General features: G+C 44.0%; 1 protein-coding gene across 3 annotated transcripts in view; it reads right to left on the reverse strand.

The window, feature by feature from the left end:
• Window positions 1–15,901, reverse strand: part of CDCA7L (cell division cycle associated 7 like) — a 58,514-nt gene that overhangs the window by 3,766 nt on the left and 38,847 nt on the right. For 2 of the 3 annotated variants that reach the window (XM_015589471.2, XM_006911979.3), the window contains exons 2-7: window positions 10,943–11,083; window positions 5,769–5,906; window positions 2,555–2,926; window positions 1,099–1,170; window positions 816–986; window positions 3–128 (exon numbers count right to left, since the gene is read on the reverse strand). In XM_015589471.2, coding sequence (XP_015444957.1) covers window positions 3–128; window positions 816–986; window positions 1,099–1,170; window positions 2,555–2,926; window positions 5,769–5,906; window positions 10,943–11,005 — 942 coding nt within the window. In that variant the 5' untranslated portion in view covers window positions 11,006–11,083. The remainder of the gene's footprint in view (window positions 1–2; window positions 129–815; window positions 987–1,098; window positions 1,171–2,554; window positions 2,927–5,768; window positions 5,907–10,942; window positions 11,084–15,901) is intronic. The other variant, XM_006911980.3, reaches the window with a different exon arrangement.

Raw genomic sequence — 15,901 nt, forward strand, 5'->3', positions numbered from 1 at the left:
ACCAGAACTTTATCGTAGATTTTATCTCGAACAGATAGGGCAACATTTTCTAAGTCCTCTTCAGTGATGTCCTCCACTGGCCGAAAAGAAGAAATGCGGTGCCGCCGTCTATACCCCTGGCATTTCCCCTGCAAAGGAGCCGAAGCAGAACCTGACGTAAGGTATTGCGAGAGGTTAAGAAAAAAACACATTAAAAAGTTTTAAACTGTCCTGAGATCTAGCACCTTTCGTGTCAACCACGTCCCTCGTCTATTTCCTTGGACTCATTCATTGAGTCGTGTACTGAGCTCCTGCCACACAGTGCCAAGCTTCCTTCATGGCGAGGTGGTATGATAAACGAGCAGCCCAGGTTTCACCTGAGCGATACCTGGCCACCTGCTATAAACTGAGGACAGAGAAGTAACCACGCTGAACAGCCGAACCCACAATTAGGAAGGGTCTAAAGTCTCCTCCTCCAGGCTGAAGGCACATGAGAGGCCTCATTCCGAAAAGTGCTTTCCGCCAAGCAAAACCGCAAAGCCCACTGGAGCCATTAAAGAGCCTGGGTGGCCTCCAGTGGAGACAAGCTGGGGTCCCTAACCACTGGACCGCTGCTCGGATTGGAGAGAGGGCTCTCTCCGTGGCCTATGGTTTAGACCCGGGTTCTTCTCAGAGTGTGGGTGGCTCAGGGGCACCACCTGGGAACACAGCAGAAATGCAGACCCACTTGAGTCATAACCTCAGCACATGCCCTGGGGTGACTGTGACAAGCACTGGTGGCAGGGGACCACTGGCTCAGACTAAGAATCATCTGTTTCCTATGGTGAAATAAATACCCCGCTGATTGTCTTCCTCCTCCTGAAACTGTAGTACTCTTCTGTGAACTTGGTGGCCGAGACGGCGAAGTTCTCCAGGGCGAACTTCTCGGGCGGCCGCGCGCTCCGGGTGGGGTTCGTGCGCCGCGTGATCTGCCCCTCCGAGAAGGCCCGCCGCACGGCTTTCTTCTTCTGAAAGCGAGAGCACAGACACATGCAGCGGGTGCCTGCTCAACACGAGCCACCTGGCACCCGGCTGTGTTCGCCAGTGTCGCGATAAGTGATCACGAGGAGTTCCACTTACAGAAGCTGAGTTCGGGGTCCGGACGGGGAAGAAGTCTGGCATTGAGTTCAGTTCCGCCAATAACTGAGCGAGCTGAAGTGCAGAACGAAAGAAAGCATCGTACGTCAGTGCTGCCAAGTCTGGTTGACCTCACACCTTATCACGAGTCTTCAGTTTCGCAGCCATGAGAAACGTGACTAAAGTTGTTTACATATGAGCTCGAGGGCTGTTATAATTTTAACCTCGCGTGTAACGATTTTCATCTCCAGAGGTGAGATGCTGATATCATTCACAGGAATGAAACCCATGCCCATTCCTTATGTATAAGGTCATGACACAATGAAAAGTCCTGGAGCATCAGGCTGGAATCCTGATGGGGCCACTAACTAGCAGTGACCCTGGAACAGCATTTTACACACCTGCATCAAGTTTCACTATGTTCAAAACAGAAAAGGCTCTCAACTAGATCATTCTGTCAGTTATTTAGAGCTCCTAAAACTGATTAAGTTCTCATCAATAATTTCTGAAAATATTCCCAAATAAACACCTAAGAATACCAAATAATAGGCATTAATATGCAGTGAGGCAATTTCATTAGGATTCTTTTTAGTTCCAGATTTATACAAATGTATGGATGTCACTAAAAGATCATGAACAACAGTTCTTATTTTAAAGATGCAGACGGATACAGTGCTAAAATTTGCCTTAGATAATGACGATAATAACAATAATAATAATAATAATAATAATAATGTTTCAGGATAAATTCCACCTAAAAGCTTTATATTTTAAGTAACTTATTAGACACATAAGATTATATATACAGTATCATTACATTGCACTTTTTAAACAGAAAATATTAAAAAATATATCAAAATGCTAAAAGTGAGTGATTTAAAAAGTTCTATATATACAAAATTATGAAGCAAACAGTTATTTACCACATACAGAAAAGCTACATATAACAAAGATTTCACCTTGTTCTATTAATTTTTCTAGTGAAGACATTTTAAAGTTCAGTTTAGCATCTAGACCTCTTTCATTCCTTTGGATTATGTCTCGAAACCAGGGCAGGTCATCACAATACAGTTTTGGGGGCTGAAAGCCACCTGTCTGACCCACACACTGCAACTCTTAGGTGGCTTCCTAACATCCTATTTGCACGTTGCTCTTCTGCTGGGAACAGGCCAGTTGTTCAGCCCCCTCCCCTCCAATGCCACTGCATAGGTAGAACTTCATGGCACGGTTTGGGAACAGAGACTCCCAGCACGGTTTTAAAAAACGGTGCTGAGAGTCTCTGTTCCCAAACCAGAGCTATCAGATAATAACTGCTTGGGGTTCAGGAAAAGAGACACTTCACACAACACCCAGAGCTCATTTCCTGCCGGAAGCCAAGCTGTAAGGGCGCAGCCTGTGAGCCTGGGCAGCCGCTGGTCAGAGCCCGGAGCTGGCTCCCACCGCCTGCGCGGGGCCTTACCATGGCCTTGTTCTCCTTGATGTTCATGGTCCTTTTCAGCAGCGCGTCGGAGCCCTCCTGGCCTTCATCCCTGGAGTCATCCTCAGATTCAGAGACAGAATCTTCCCTTTCCTTCCCTTGTCTGCAGCTTTTCTTTCTCCCAAGAATTGCTTTTTGGGGGTCCTGTAAGCATGAGCTGGAAAACAGTGGCTCAGAAGAACTGTTTTTATCTGACTTTTTTGCCAGTTTCTTGGTGGGGAATTGCAAGGCTACACGAAGGCCAATACTGCTTCTTCTAGGCCTGCTTCTTCTAGGGGTAGCCTTTTCTTCATCTTCCTCTTCCTCACTCACGAAGGATGCTTTACTGTCGTCACTCAACTCTGACTCGTCGAGCTAACAAAATGAGAAAAAGCAAAGATGTCTATAAGACTTTGAAAAAAACATATTTAAACACACTGACATGATTTTAGGAAAAGAATAAATAGCTGAAAGCCTCCTCTTCCTACTCTTAGTTCTCTGTGAACTCTTCAGTTCCATGCTCAAGTACTTTGCTGATGAATAAAATCAAAGAGCACCTATTACTGCACTCTGCCCCACCCACACCCACTGGCAGACTAGGTTCCACTCAGAGCATCAGGCTGGAAGCAAAAGACTGACAAAGACGACTCCTGCGTAGTGGAGCAGCCAAGCTGGCACATCCGGAAGCCACGTAACAGGAGGAACGTGTGTCAAAGCGTGTGCAAGACATAAGAGTCACCTTCAGCTAGAAATGGGAGTGCCTGGGGAAGAAAAAATATTGACTATTCTGCCCTAAACAGGACGAGGACTCATGAGGAAAAGGGACAGGAGAGAGGACTTCACCTCAGTGAACTGACCAAGGAGCAGGCAGATTACTGGCCAGTGGGGTCACTGGCAATGTCGTCTCCAAGACATGATGAGTCCTCACTCCAAGGGAAGCCCCCTCCTTTTTCTGTAACTGGGTGGCGTCGAGGCAGACAGCTGTGCAGGTTGTGAAACATCTGTTCAGTCAGCTCAAGAACTCATCCCGTTCCCAAACTTTACTCGGTATCCGTCTCCGGCATTAAAACATAACTCAGTTTTACACGTGAGGACACAGTGAGAATGGAAGGCAACGGCAGGGTGACATTACCCAGGTGACAATGCAGAATATCTCAGATGCAAGGGGAGTCCTACCAATAATAGAGGGTTAAACATCGAGATCAAGGCCGTCTCCTGGGCATCTTTCCTTGACCACAAGCTGGAAAGCTGAGTCTGAGAGCTTGTCAGGGACTCTGCCAAGGGAGTGCTGGGAGGAGAGAACGGGGAGCACCAGGACGGGCCCAGGATTCAGTGAAATGATTCTGCTGCCTCCTCAGTGACCACCCCCTGAATTCTAGCTGGACTCAAGGTAAAATAAGGCAGAGGGAGGATAATGCAGATAACTGCCAAACCTTGGTATACGCATCGGTGCACGACAGGCCAAGGAGAGAAATAAGACCACACTGTACTATCTATTTTTTTTTTTTTTAAATATCCTGAACTTTCTACATTAGTAGCTTTGGAATTCAAAACCATGGGCCGCAGAGAAATCCAATTTTGGAAGACACTGTTGGGCAACTTCAGAGGACATATCCCCAGACTGGCTTATTTATCATAATCATCATCTAACCCACCTCCCTTCACCAAGGATGGAGAGTAGCTTACAACGAAGGACTGAAGTAGGGAAACAGCAAACTGTCAAAATACCAGTGGACACTCAGAGCCGAGGGAAAGAACGCAAGGGCCAGCACCTCTGCTGTGGCTGCTTCAACTTTGGCTAAAGACCACTAGGCACCGGGGTATGACGATTTCCCGTCATCTGGAATGGTGGTCTCACCAGTTCCCACCTGAGTGGGCAGGAAGCTGGGAAGGGAGAAAACGGGGCTTGTTTTCTCACTGAATTTTAAAATAAAAGTTGCAGGTGGACCTCCCCTGAGCTATGAGTTATATCAGAGTTGACATAACATGTCACAATTAATATCCTAAATTCATTGACCGTGAGGGGGGAGAAAAGACTTTTGGGGTAATTTACTTTCTTGTGCTGGAAACACAAATCCTTTGAATAACCAGCCATCATTTAAAGAACAGAAGATAAATAAGCCACTAAGAGTAGATGATACCCATCAGGGTTTGGAAGGATTTTAGCGTCTTGCTGGCCAGGGAATGGAGACTTGCTAGCCAGAACACATGAACTGCCATAAAAACAGCTTCTGTAAAGAAACCAAGGGAGGGCTGGGCCCCACAGGCTGGCACAGCTCCGTGCTGCTATTCACAGAAGAAAAAAGTCACCATCAAACAAGGCAGCCTACCATTAGGGCTTTCGGCCTTAAGTTCCCCCTAGGAAAAGGCGGGGGACAGAGCAAGCAGCTTATTTAAACTTCCATATAGGTTCCACGCCAGCAGTGGTTCTGCAGGAGTATCTGAATGTGAAGAAGCTTAACTTCCATCCTTTACCTCAATACCGAAGAAGGAAGCGGTATACTGATTTTTTGGGATAAATGTATGCTATTTTTCAGTTAGCAGAAAATGCTTTTATGCCTAAAAGAAATCCAAAGGCTGTTCTTTAAAGTGACCCTGAGATTCAAATACTAGTTGGCAATAAACTGGCCTAAACATTATGAAATAAGAAGAAATCAACCATCAGGTCTCTTGATGGCAAAGTCCTGAGAGCAGATTGTTCTCGGGACTCAAGTAGGCCTGGGTCACCTTTATCATTAAAAAGCATATCAGCCCCCAAATCGAGAATGCACAGGGTAACACTTTGTACCATAGTTAAGTCTTTGCCAAATTAACTCCAAACCCAAGAACTTTAGTTCACACACAAGAAGAAATGACTTTAAGAAACTTGTTACTCCCAGATAGATCCTCCTCTTTTTAGATAAAGAGGTTCAAAAAGTCTGAAATAAATTCTTTGATAAGGGACAATAAGAGACACCTGGGACACAGCCCCCCAAACTCCAAAGGCACCAAAGGAAGAAAACTGGTTTTTCTATGCGAGAATAATGGATTAGTGGACCAGGAATTTGCCTTAGAATAGCAATTTTCATATTCTGTTAACTGGCTTAGAAGATAATCACGTAAGAAAAAGGAATTCCTTTTCACCTGTGAAGTGGCTTCTTACAGGCAAAAAAAAAAAAATTCAGAAGCAGAACTAAAAGTATCATAACCCACACTTCCTCATGTTGATCATTATTACCTTTACTTCTGGGTTACTGTTTACGTTCAGATCACTCTGCGTAAATCCTTCAAAATCTTCCGTCTCTGAGTCAGTGTCCTCTATAAAAATTCTTCTTAGCTCTTCTGTGAAGTATTTGGAACGGAAGCGCACATCCTGCTAAATTAAAAACACACGTATGTCACATGGAACGAAAGAACAAACAGTGGCTACCAGGGACTGGGGGGCAATGGGAGTTATTGTTTAATAGGTACAGAGTTTCTGTTTGAGACATGAAAACATCCTGCGAATAGATAATGGTGACAGCTGCACAACCCCGTGAGTCTACTTAATGCCACTGAATATCTTGTCGGCAAGAAACTGGGAACTTGTTTGTACTTAAAAATGATTAAAATGGCAAATTTCATGTTATGTGTATTTTACCATCACACTCTCTCACACACACACACACACACACATTTTCTATAGCTTACAGAAATTTAGGCCCACGAATTGATTTCAAAAACTCAGTATATGTCCACAGCCTCAGCCAGTTTCTTGCGTGACTGTTAAGTGCTGGTGGAATTCAGTTTCTCCTGCCAGGGCTGGAACGCGTTCACAGAACCAAAAACACATGGGAAGACGACATGAGGGAAAACTGCTCCCTCCCACACACCGGCTTTCCTTTCACACAGCCACCTAAGCCCGTCTCCTCCAAGTCGGCGAGCGGGCCTCCCTTCCACAGATGGCACGTATCTCTGTAGGAAAGGACTGGAGACTTTTTTTTTTTCCATTTAAAGTTGACAGTCAATATTATATTAGTTTCAGGTGTAGAGCACAGTGGTTATAGACATTTATATAATGTACGAAGTGATTCCCCCGATTAGTCTAGCACCTACCTGGCACCATACATAATTACAATATTACTGACCTACGCTGTACTTTACATCTCCGTGACTATTTTGTAACTACCGATTTGTACTTCTTAAACACTTCAGCTTTTTCACCCAGCCCAGCTCCTTCCCATTTGGCAACTACCAAAATGTTCTATCTACGAATCTGTTTCTGTTTTGTTTGTTCGCTTTTGTTCTTCAGATTTCACATATAAGTGGAATCATGTGGTGTTTGTCTTTCTCTATCTGACTTATGTTACTTAGCATAATACCCTCTAGATCCATGCATGTTATCACAAATGGTTACTATTTCATTTTTTTTATGGCTGAGTAATGTTCCACTGTATATATGTACCACTTCTTTATCCAATCATCTATTGATGGGCATTTAGGCTGCTTCCACATCTTGGCTATTGTAAACAGCACTGCTGTGAATTTAGTGGTACAGATATCTTTTAGAATTAAGTGTTTTAGATTTCTTCAGATAAATACCCCAAAGTGGAATGACTGAATCGTAAGGTAGTTCCATGTTAAGTTTTTGAGGAATCTTGAAGCTGTTTTCCACAGTGGCTATATCAACCTGCAATCCCACCAGCAGGACTGGAGACTTTTACTCCCCTCCCTGAGGTGACTTCAGTGGCTCCTTTACCAACTGCCTCGGGGTTGATGGAAAGCTCCAAACTTACATGGCCCACAGGAGTCTCCAGCTGGTGAGCGACCAGCAACCAACAGGCCCCAGTGAGCAGACGATACTGTACGACTCTTAAAAAGGTTTTCCAATGATGACTTTTTCTTTCTTTTGAACTAATAAAAAGGAAACTGGGCTCTCTAAATGACGTGCTTGAAAGAAAGCAGAGGGAAAAGAAAGAACTGCAAATCAGAAAGGAGACCCACGAATAGTCTCCTCCCAGCTGGCGGCCAGGGCTGGAGTCCTCACCCCCAGCTGCCTCCGACATCTCCCTCCCACGCCCGATAGAGCAATGACCCCTCATCACACCACATTTGGTTGAGGAATCTTTATCTCCTCCCGATGCCTTTTCCTGACTTTAATTACATACTTCTTTGAGCTCAGATAATCTCTGGAGAAAAACAGATATAATAGACAACTGGAAAAACTTACAGGGGGATAGAGAAAGAACTGCCTATATCCAGCATTTTTTTTTTTTTAAGCTTAAAAATGTCTCCTATGAATTATTATGGGTAATTGGAATGAGTGTGTGCTCAAAGCTAAATTACTTTGTTCCTTTGTTGATAGCTGTGGTGCAGCTGCTTCAAAAAAAAAAAGGGGGCGGGGAGACACAAACGGGAAGTTTCTTTAAAGTGAAATTCAAAAACGTGTTTAAGGGAGGCGAAAGTTGGCATTGCTACACATACTGTGTGCAAGTCGGTGCAGCTTTCTGGGCCGGTTGAGAAGGATGGAGAGTGTGTGGGCCCTGGGTAGGGAACCAGCAGGACAGGGTTTATGATTAAGGAAGAGCAGTGCACAGCTGGCTCCCAAGGAAACCCACCATGAAGCTGCTACCTCCGAGGGCAGGAAACATCTGTTTCGCAGAGCCCTTAGCCGGCCCCTGCAGGCTGCTTCGGGGCAGTGGGGTCCACGTGTAAATGTCACTGTTACCCAAAGTCTCTGCCTAGATCACACCCTGGAGCAGCAAGTGCCAACCGTGCAGTCCTCTTGCTCTTTCTATCTTTTGAGTTGTCAGCCGGCGAGAAATCAGTATCCTTGGTGGCCAGTTCTGATAGAGAAGAACTTGGCTACAGTCCTAATCCAAAGCCTGTGCTTATTCTCCTTATTCCACAAGGTGTAAAAAAGGTTTTTAACGTGGGTCTGTATGAAGCAAACATCTACTCTGCACAGCCTCGCTGCATTCTTGGTTACAACCCTCACACGGCTCTCTGCTCTCTGGGATCTGTTATCTTTTAAAATCAAAACTAGGCAATATGTCGTGAGCCTTGGTCATCACGATCAAGGAGGTAAGCAAATAAAAGGAAGAGGAGATAAGAGTGGCTGCTTTTTTTATTTTGAAGCGCGAATGACGTGAAGAAACAGACTGGAAAGTAATGACAGGCCGAGTGACCAAAGGCAGACGAGCCTCCCGCTTCCACCCATGGGTGGCTCGTTCGCAATGCTTGCTGGATGCGTGGAACAAGGGAAAACGGACAACACAAGTAAGCGATCTCGGCCAGGAAAGCTGGAAAACACCATCTGAGTATGAGGCCCCTTCCATCAAAGCTTATCATTTAATGGGGAGCTGGACCGGTCTACAAGTAATCACGGACAGGATCAGTGACATACGGGAGACACAAGCATGATGGTTCACAGAAAGAAAGAAAACCCAGTGAGACTTCCCGGAAGAAGCAGTGTCTGAACTGGGTCTGAACCAGGGTACACTCTAGAAAACTGAACGGCGAGCCCACAGGCAGCATGAACAACGTGGACTGGAGTACGCACAGGGCGGAACAGTGCACGGCGAGGGAGTCAGGGCAGTTTCTGTCTGACCTACTGCAGCACGGCAGGCAGGGAAGTGAGCGACGGGGGCTCAGAGGGGGAGAAATGGTAATTCCAGATTTGGAACATCCCAAATCTAGGAGCTCGGCCACTGCTCAGATGTGGGGCCGTGGGTGAGTTATCTTACCTCCCTGAGCTTCAGTTTCATCACCTGTAAAATGAAGGAAATGTAGCATCTGCAGCTTCCCAGGGAGGTACATCGATTAAGGGCACTCTTATCGATTAAGCATATTGTCACAGGCCACCTAGGGCATGCTGGGGTCAGACTGGGGGGCTGAGAGGAAAAGGCAAGCTTGATGACACAGAAGCAGCAGTCACCACGGAAGCAAAAGCCCCTGCTCTGTTTCTAATGCCTCCCGCGTGCCAGGCCCCGGCTCGGCCCTTTACACACGTCCTGCCCTGCTCAGAACCACCCCCTCCGTGGTGGATCCAACAGGCCCAAATGGAGGGACGGGCGATTTCTGATAAAGGGGGATCATGACCAGAGCTCAGTTCTACAAGTGAGGTAAAGGCTGTGAGCACTTGGGAGCTGAAGAGGGAAGAGAAGGGAAGGGATGGAGGTGAGAAAAAGGGCAGAAGATTCGTCAACTCCTGGACAGGAGTAGGGGAGATGGGAAAGGAAGAGGGGTCACGAACATCAAAGACAGAGGTAACAGTGAGAAGCCAGCCAGACGACCTGGATGTGGGCTTCATATCTCCCTTGAATAATCAGGATCGGGCCAGCTGGCAGTCAGAAATACATCTGGAGTTGGAGAGAGAAGCCAAGCCTTAAAGAATTTGGAGGTAATAGCTGAAAACAGGCCAATCCCTGAGATCACTAAGCTTTGAAAAGGTCTGAATACAAAATCTTGGACAACATCCACATATGGGGATAGAAAACAGAAATGACAACAAAGAAGAAAAGGTGACACTGAGAGGAATATGACACCACGGGAAGTGGAAACAGGTGGCTGGTGGCATCGAATGCTCTGGAGACATCAAGTCAGGTGAGGGCCACAGAGACAGGAGGCCCCCACAACCTGCGAAAGAATCGCTCCCACCGAGGCCAGAACATGCACAGCCAGCTAAGTAATCATGCAGGCCCTGCACTTATATATAATTAACTGCTTCCCTTCCTGTACTTGGCCAGTTGAAGCAAGGTGGTTTTAATTTACAGCCTTTTTAGGAGAGACCATGGTCAAGAAAGAATGAGGGATTCTGAGTGCCACAATAAACTCAGAAGAAAATGCCACACAAGGCTAGATATTTTGGTTGGCCATGCTATTGCGAAGGCACAATATAAACCTCCAGGAAATCTAACTCTAAGAGAACTGTGACTTGTATTTGCCACAGGTCAGAGTAATTAAAGAAAGAAAAATGCTCTCCCCAGCAATTCCAAGAGGGAGGTGCCAGCAGAACCACACTGCGGGAGCAGAGACGCAATTGTCTCCTGCTAACCACACATTCCTGCACTGCACTGCGTGGTGCGCGCTATTGCTGGGCGGCACAGCCATCCCTGCCAGCTGTGTGGGAGCCTCTGAATATAGCCTCACCTCAGGCAGCAGCCCCGAGGTTGCACAGAAAATGGGTTTGATCATGTGAGGTCCCCTTTATTAAAAAAAAAAAAAAAGACTGTACATAGAAAAGAATTTAAACAGCAAAAGTGAGCTAGGTACTCTCACCAGTTTCTTAAAACATATGAAGGCTTCATGCTGATAAATGCTCGACAATTAACTGATATCAACAGTCTCAGACCACGTTCAAATAAAAGAATACCTGAACCAAGATTCAGGCTTCAAGACGAACATGCCTGCCTTGAAAGGAAGCATCCGTACCTGTTTCCCCGACTCCAATGAGTCAAAACTATCGCAGCTCTCCTCTGATGAGAGGGTTTCCATGGGAACATCATCTCGGAAACCGACAAACTCTTCATCATCGCTGGGGGCGTTAAAGATGTCAGCCACTTCTTTAGGGATCTGTTTTGGATTCGAAACAAAGAAGGATAAAACCAGGGGTTGTTAAATCACTTAGGGAAATCTTCTAGAGAAGACTAGGCATCACCATCTCCTAACTTTATCAATCTGCCCGGCAGCCCAGAAGGCCTCGTAACCCTGAGCAAGATGCGCTTCAGCTGATACCTCACTGCAAGAGGGAAGGGAGGATCAGATACAACTTTTCCTATTCAAATTCTAGAGCTATAGCCTATCTTACAGGGAATGTCAAAGCCATGCATGCGCAGGTAGCAGCCATTTTTCATCTCTTGACAAAAAAAAAAGAGAGAGCGAAAATAGGCATCAGTTTCTGCAAAACCAACGATCTATTTTTCTCCTAAAAGTGGATCTGTCTTTAAATGTCATCATGTAAAAGATTCCAAAAGATATTACTATGCTCCTCTTTCCTTAATTCCCACCTATAGTTATTTTTCTTTGTCATATGCTGATTCTGATATGAAAATTCATGCAATGAAATAAGTAGCTTTCCTTCTTTTCTATATTCTGAATCAATTATAGTAGCTTTAGAATTCCAAGAGAATTTAAACGCTATTATAGGCAATTATTCCCAGAAAGAATGTTGCCAGCACACTTAACCTAACAAACATGTATCTGCTGAGAGTTCACTTTTATATGCTGACTACCTATTTTTTTCCCAGCTCTTAATTTTGAAAAACTTCAAACACATAAAAATTTGAAAGAATAGAACAAATATTTTTATATTCTTCACCTGGAACCCCCAATGTCACCACATGTGCTTTCTCTCTCTCTCTCTTTCAACAACTATTAGGTTGAACCACAGGCATTGGCTGACTTTTGTTTTTGACCCAGGAAAACAGTGATTTAATACGAGCCAACCCAATTCTCATGTGTTTAAAATAATTTGCAGGCATACAATTCAACCTAAAAGACTACAGCACACATATCCCAAGAATAACGACATTCTCCTACAGAACCACAAAACCATCATCATACCTAAAATAATTAACAGTAATTCAATAGTATCATTTCTCAGGAATCCATATTTCAAGGTCTGCAACTGTCTCCACAAAATGTCTTTCATAACTTTCTCAGAGGAAGAGGGATACACATAAAGCAAGAAACATGCATTGTATTTGATTTGTCTGTGTGACATTGTTTTTTGCTGCTTTTCTAATACTGAAATTTTGTAGATAGTCCAAGATAACTATCTTGCAAAATGTCTTCCTGTAAAGCTTTTCTGATTGCTTCCTGATAGATTCAAATTAAATATTTTTGGCAACAATCCTACACAGATGACATATACTTCTCAATGTACTGCAGAAGGAGACACAGTAGTGGTTCTTAAAACATAATTATAAAAACTTTCAAACACATTCATAGGTAGATGGAATAGTATACTGAACACGCATGTGGACCCCCTAGCAATTATTTGTCCGTGGCTAACACTGCTTCATCTTTATCCCTACCCCACCGCCCTCCTTTCAAACCATTTTAAAGCAAATGTAGATGTGGTATCATTGCATGCTGTATCTTCAGCGAATATGCTGAAGTCTGCGTTCCCAGTTCTATAAACTTTTTTTTTTAACTCATAGTTTATTTGCATCACGATCCAAATAAGGTCCGTACATTGGTCGACAGGTCTCTTAAGTCCTTCCTCGTGTTTCCTTTATTTTTAATTTTTTTTTATGACTTATTTTTGACTGTAGAGTTTGCCAGTCTGGAGGCTTTGTTTTACAATCCTCCCCTCCCCTGATGGTAGGTAGCAGACTCCTCTGTCCCTTTGGATTTCCAGTAATTTGGTAGTTGAACCTAGAAGCTCGATCAGATTCAAGTCGGCTTCTTTCTGGCAAGACTACTTCACAGGTAGTGCTAGCCTTGTACTTCACGTGCCCCAGCCCTCGATATGATCTTTTCTCCAGGAAGCGCTGGCATTTAGAAATCAAGATGTGAGAACTCAGTGTGCTCCTTGTTAGTGAAGTATCATTACTTCTAGGCTCTTTGATCGGACAGAGCAAGGATATTTTAAGTATCTTAAATCATAAGTTCATAGTGACACCTTGAATTCAAATCCAACATGGCAGATTCTTCCGCAGCAACCTCAAGCCCACATTAATATCTCCCTTCCTCCACAATGAAAACCCCAATTTCCAGTATTTCTCATATACTTACCCATTGGCTCTCTCTGCGATACATACACAATAGTTTCAGACTGGCACCACTACCAACGACACTGCCAACAACATTCGAGTTCAAAGTTTCTTTGTGGTTTTATACTAGATCTTTCCTCTGAGATAACCTGACAATTCTGTACTTGGGGCTGCAAAAGCACTTCCCATGTACTTCCCATTTCATCACACGGTACAGTAAAGAGATGTCGTCCGGGGTCGAGATTTTAATAAAATAATTTTCACTGCTACAAGACATTCTTATGTGAAACTGGCATTGTCTTCTAAAATTGAGTGCCCTGAGGTGAAGACTGTGGTGACCACTTGTACAGTTTGCTGCCATCACCCTGATTCATGCTAAGGGCCAGCAGTTTTCACTACCTTTGCTTTGCACCATCAATGCAAATATCAACACAGCAGAAAAGGGCAAAGGTCTTAGTATTATTACGACAATGACTCTGTCCTCATGGAACCCCGAAAGGGCCTTAGGGTTCCCCAGACCACAACTGGACTGCTGCACTAACACATACAAAGTTGTGTATTCAAAAGCTGTTTAAATTCTTTGATTTCTTTTTTCTGTGCATTGAATTAATTTTACAGTCAGTTAAGTTCACTTGAGAAATTACTCATCCCTAATCTGGTTATTTTTATCATGCATGCTTCCTGTTTAAAAACACAATTAGAAAGTTAATGGTTCAATCAATGAAAGCTTAACATTTGGTTTTTAGAGAACACAAATTCAGAATTGAGTATAACAAGTTTACTCATGGCGGAGGGTTAATACAAACACACTCCCACCATCTAATGAAATCACCACAAGGGACAAACAGGCAGACACTTACGGAGTTAGAGTTCCACCAACAATAGAAGAAAACCTGCCACCATGCTAAACAAAGCTTAACTCTGAGATGGTTCTTGGGGGAAAAACTGAAACTTTTCATAAGGAAGTAAATTTAACAGTATTTGGCACCCATATCTTTTCGAAGACATCTTTTGTTGTTAGATACCTTTTGTTAATCAAAACCAATGACAGGTCTCTTAAGTCCTTCCTCGTGTTTCCTTTATTTTTAATTTTTTTTTATGACTTATTTTTGACTGTAGAGTTTGCCAGTCTGGAGGTTTTGTTTTACAGTCCTCCCCTCCCCCGATGGTAGGTAGCAGACTCCTCTGTCCCTTTGGATTTCCAGTAATTTGGTAGTTGAACCTAGAAGCTCGATCAGATTCAAGTCGGCTTCTTTTTGGCAAGACTACTTCACAGGTAGTGCTGCGTTCTTCCTTCAGAAAGCACAGAATATCTGGCTGTCTCTTGTTAGTAGCGATGCTGTTTGGTCGACAAGATGAGATCAGCCAGATTTTTCCTTAGCAAAACTAATTTACTCCTTTGTATTTAGAAAAGTAATAACTAGGGTGATGTTTGAGATTCTGTGAATATCCTTCTCTCCCTAATAACATTTCACTCAATAGTTTCAGAATCCATTGATAACTCTTGCCTGAACCAATTACTATATTAGAGATTATAAAACGGTGATTTCATATCTATCACTCTTTCAAATATTAGCTGGCATCCTTCTGTAACATATTAGTTTCTTCCTCCCTCTCTCTCTCCCTCCCTCCTTTCTTTCTCTCTCCTCTTTCCTCCCACACAGATTCATGGATTTTTTTTATTCATCTGTTGTAACCCATTACTGTCATCATTCTTTCTGATGCCCAAATTGTCCCAAGTTTGGCCACTGGGAGCTCCTTCAAGCCAGCATCCGTGTCCGTTTGATACAACCTGATAGTCTCCGAGCAGCTCCTTGCTTTCCAGCAAGACGAATGTGCCGAGCTAGCCTTGTACTTCACGTGCCCCAGCCCTCGATATGATCTTTTCTCCAGGAAGCGCTGGCATTTAGAAATCAAGATGTGAGAACTCAGTGTGCTCCTTGTTAGTGAAGTATCATTACTTCTAGGCTCTTTGATCGGACAGAGCAAGGATATTTTAAGTATCTTAAATCATAAGTTCATAGTGACACCTTGAATTCAAATCCAACATGGCAGATTCTTCCGCAGCAACCTCAAGCCCACATTAATATCTCCCTTCCTCCACAATGAAAACCCCAATTTCCAGTATTTCTCATATACTTACCCATTGGCTCTCTCTGCGATACATACACAATAGTTTCAGACTGGCACCACTACCAACGACACTGCCAACAACATTCGAGTTCAAAGTTTCTTTGTGGTTTTATACTAGATCTCTCCTCTGAGATAACCTGACAATTCTGTACTTGGGGCTGCAAAAGCACTTCCCATGTACTTCCCATTTCATCACGCGGTACAGTAAAGAGATGCCGTCCAGGGTCGAGATTTTAATAAATTTTCACTGCTACAAGACATTCTTATATGAAACTGGCATTGTCTTCTAAAATTGGGTGCCCTGAGGTGAAGAATGTGGTGACCACTTGTACAGTTTGCTGCCACCACCCCGATTCATGCTAAGGGCCGGCAGTTTTCACTACCTTTGCTTTGCACCATCAATGCAAATATCAACACAGCAGAAAAAGGCAAAGGTCTTAGTAATATTATGACAATGACTCTGTCCTCATGGAACCCCGAAAGGGCCTTAGGGTTCCCCAGACCACAACTGGACTGCTGCACTAACACATACAAAGTTGTG

Source organism: Pteropus alecto, unplaced genomic scaffold (assembly GCF_000325575.1).
Source record: "Pteropus alecto unplaced genomic scaffold, ASM32557v1 scaffold21, whole genome shotgun sequence".
Taxonomy (NCBI): domain Eukaryota; kingdom Metazoa; phylum Chordata; class Mammalia; order Chiroptera; family Pteropodidae; genus Pteropus; species Pteropus alecto.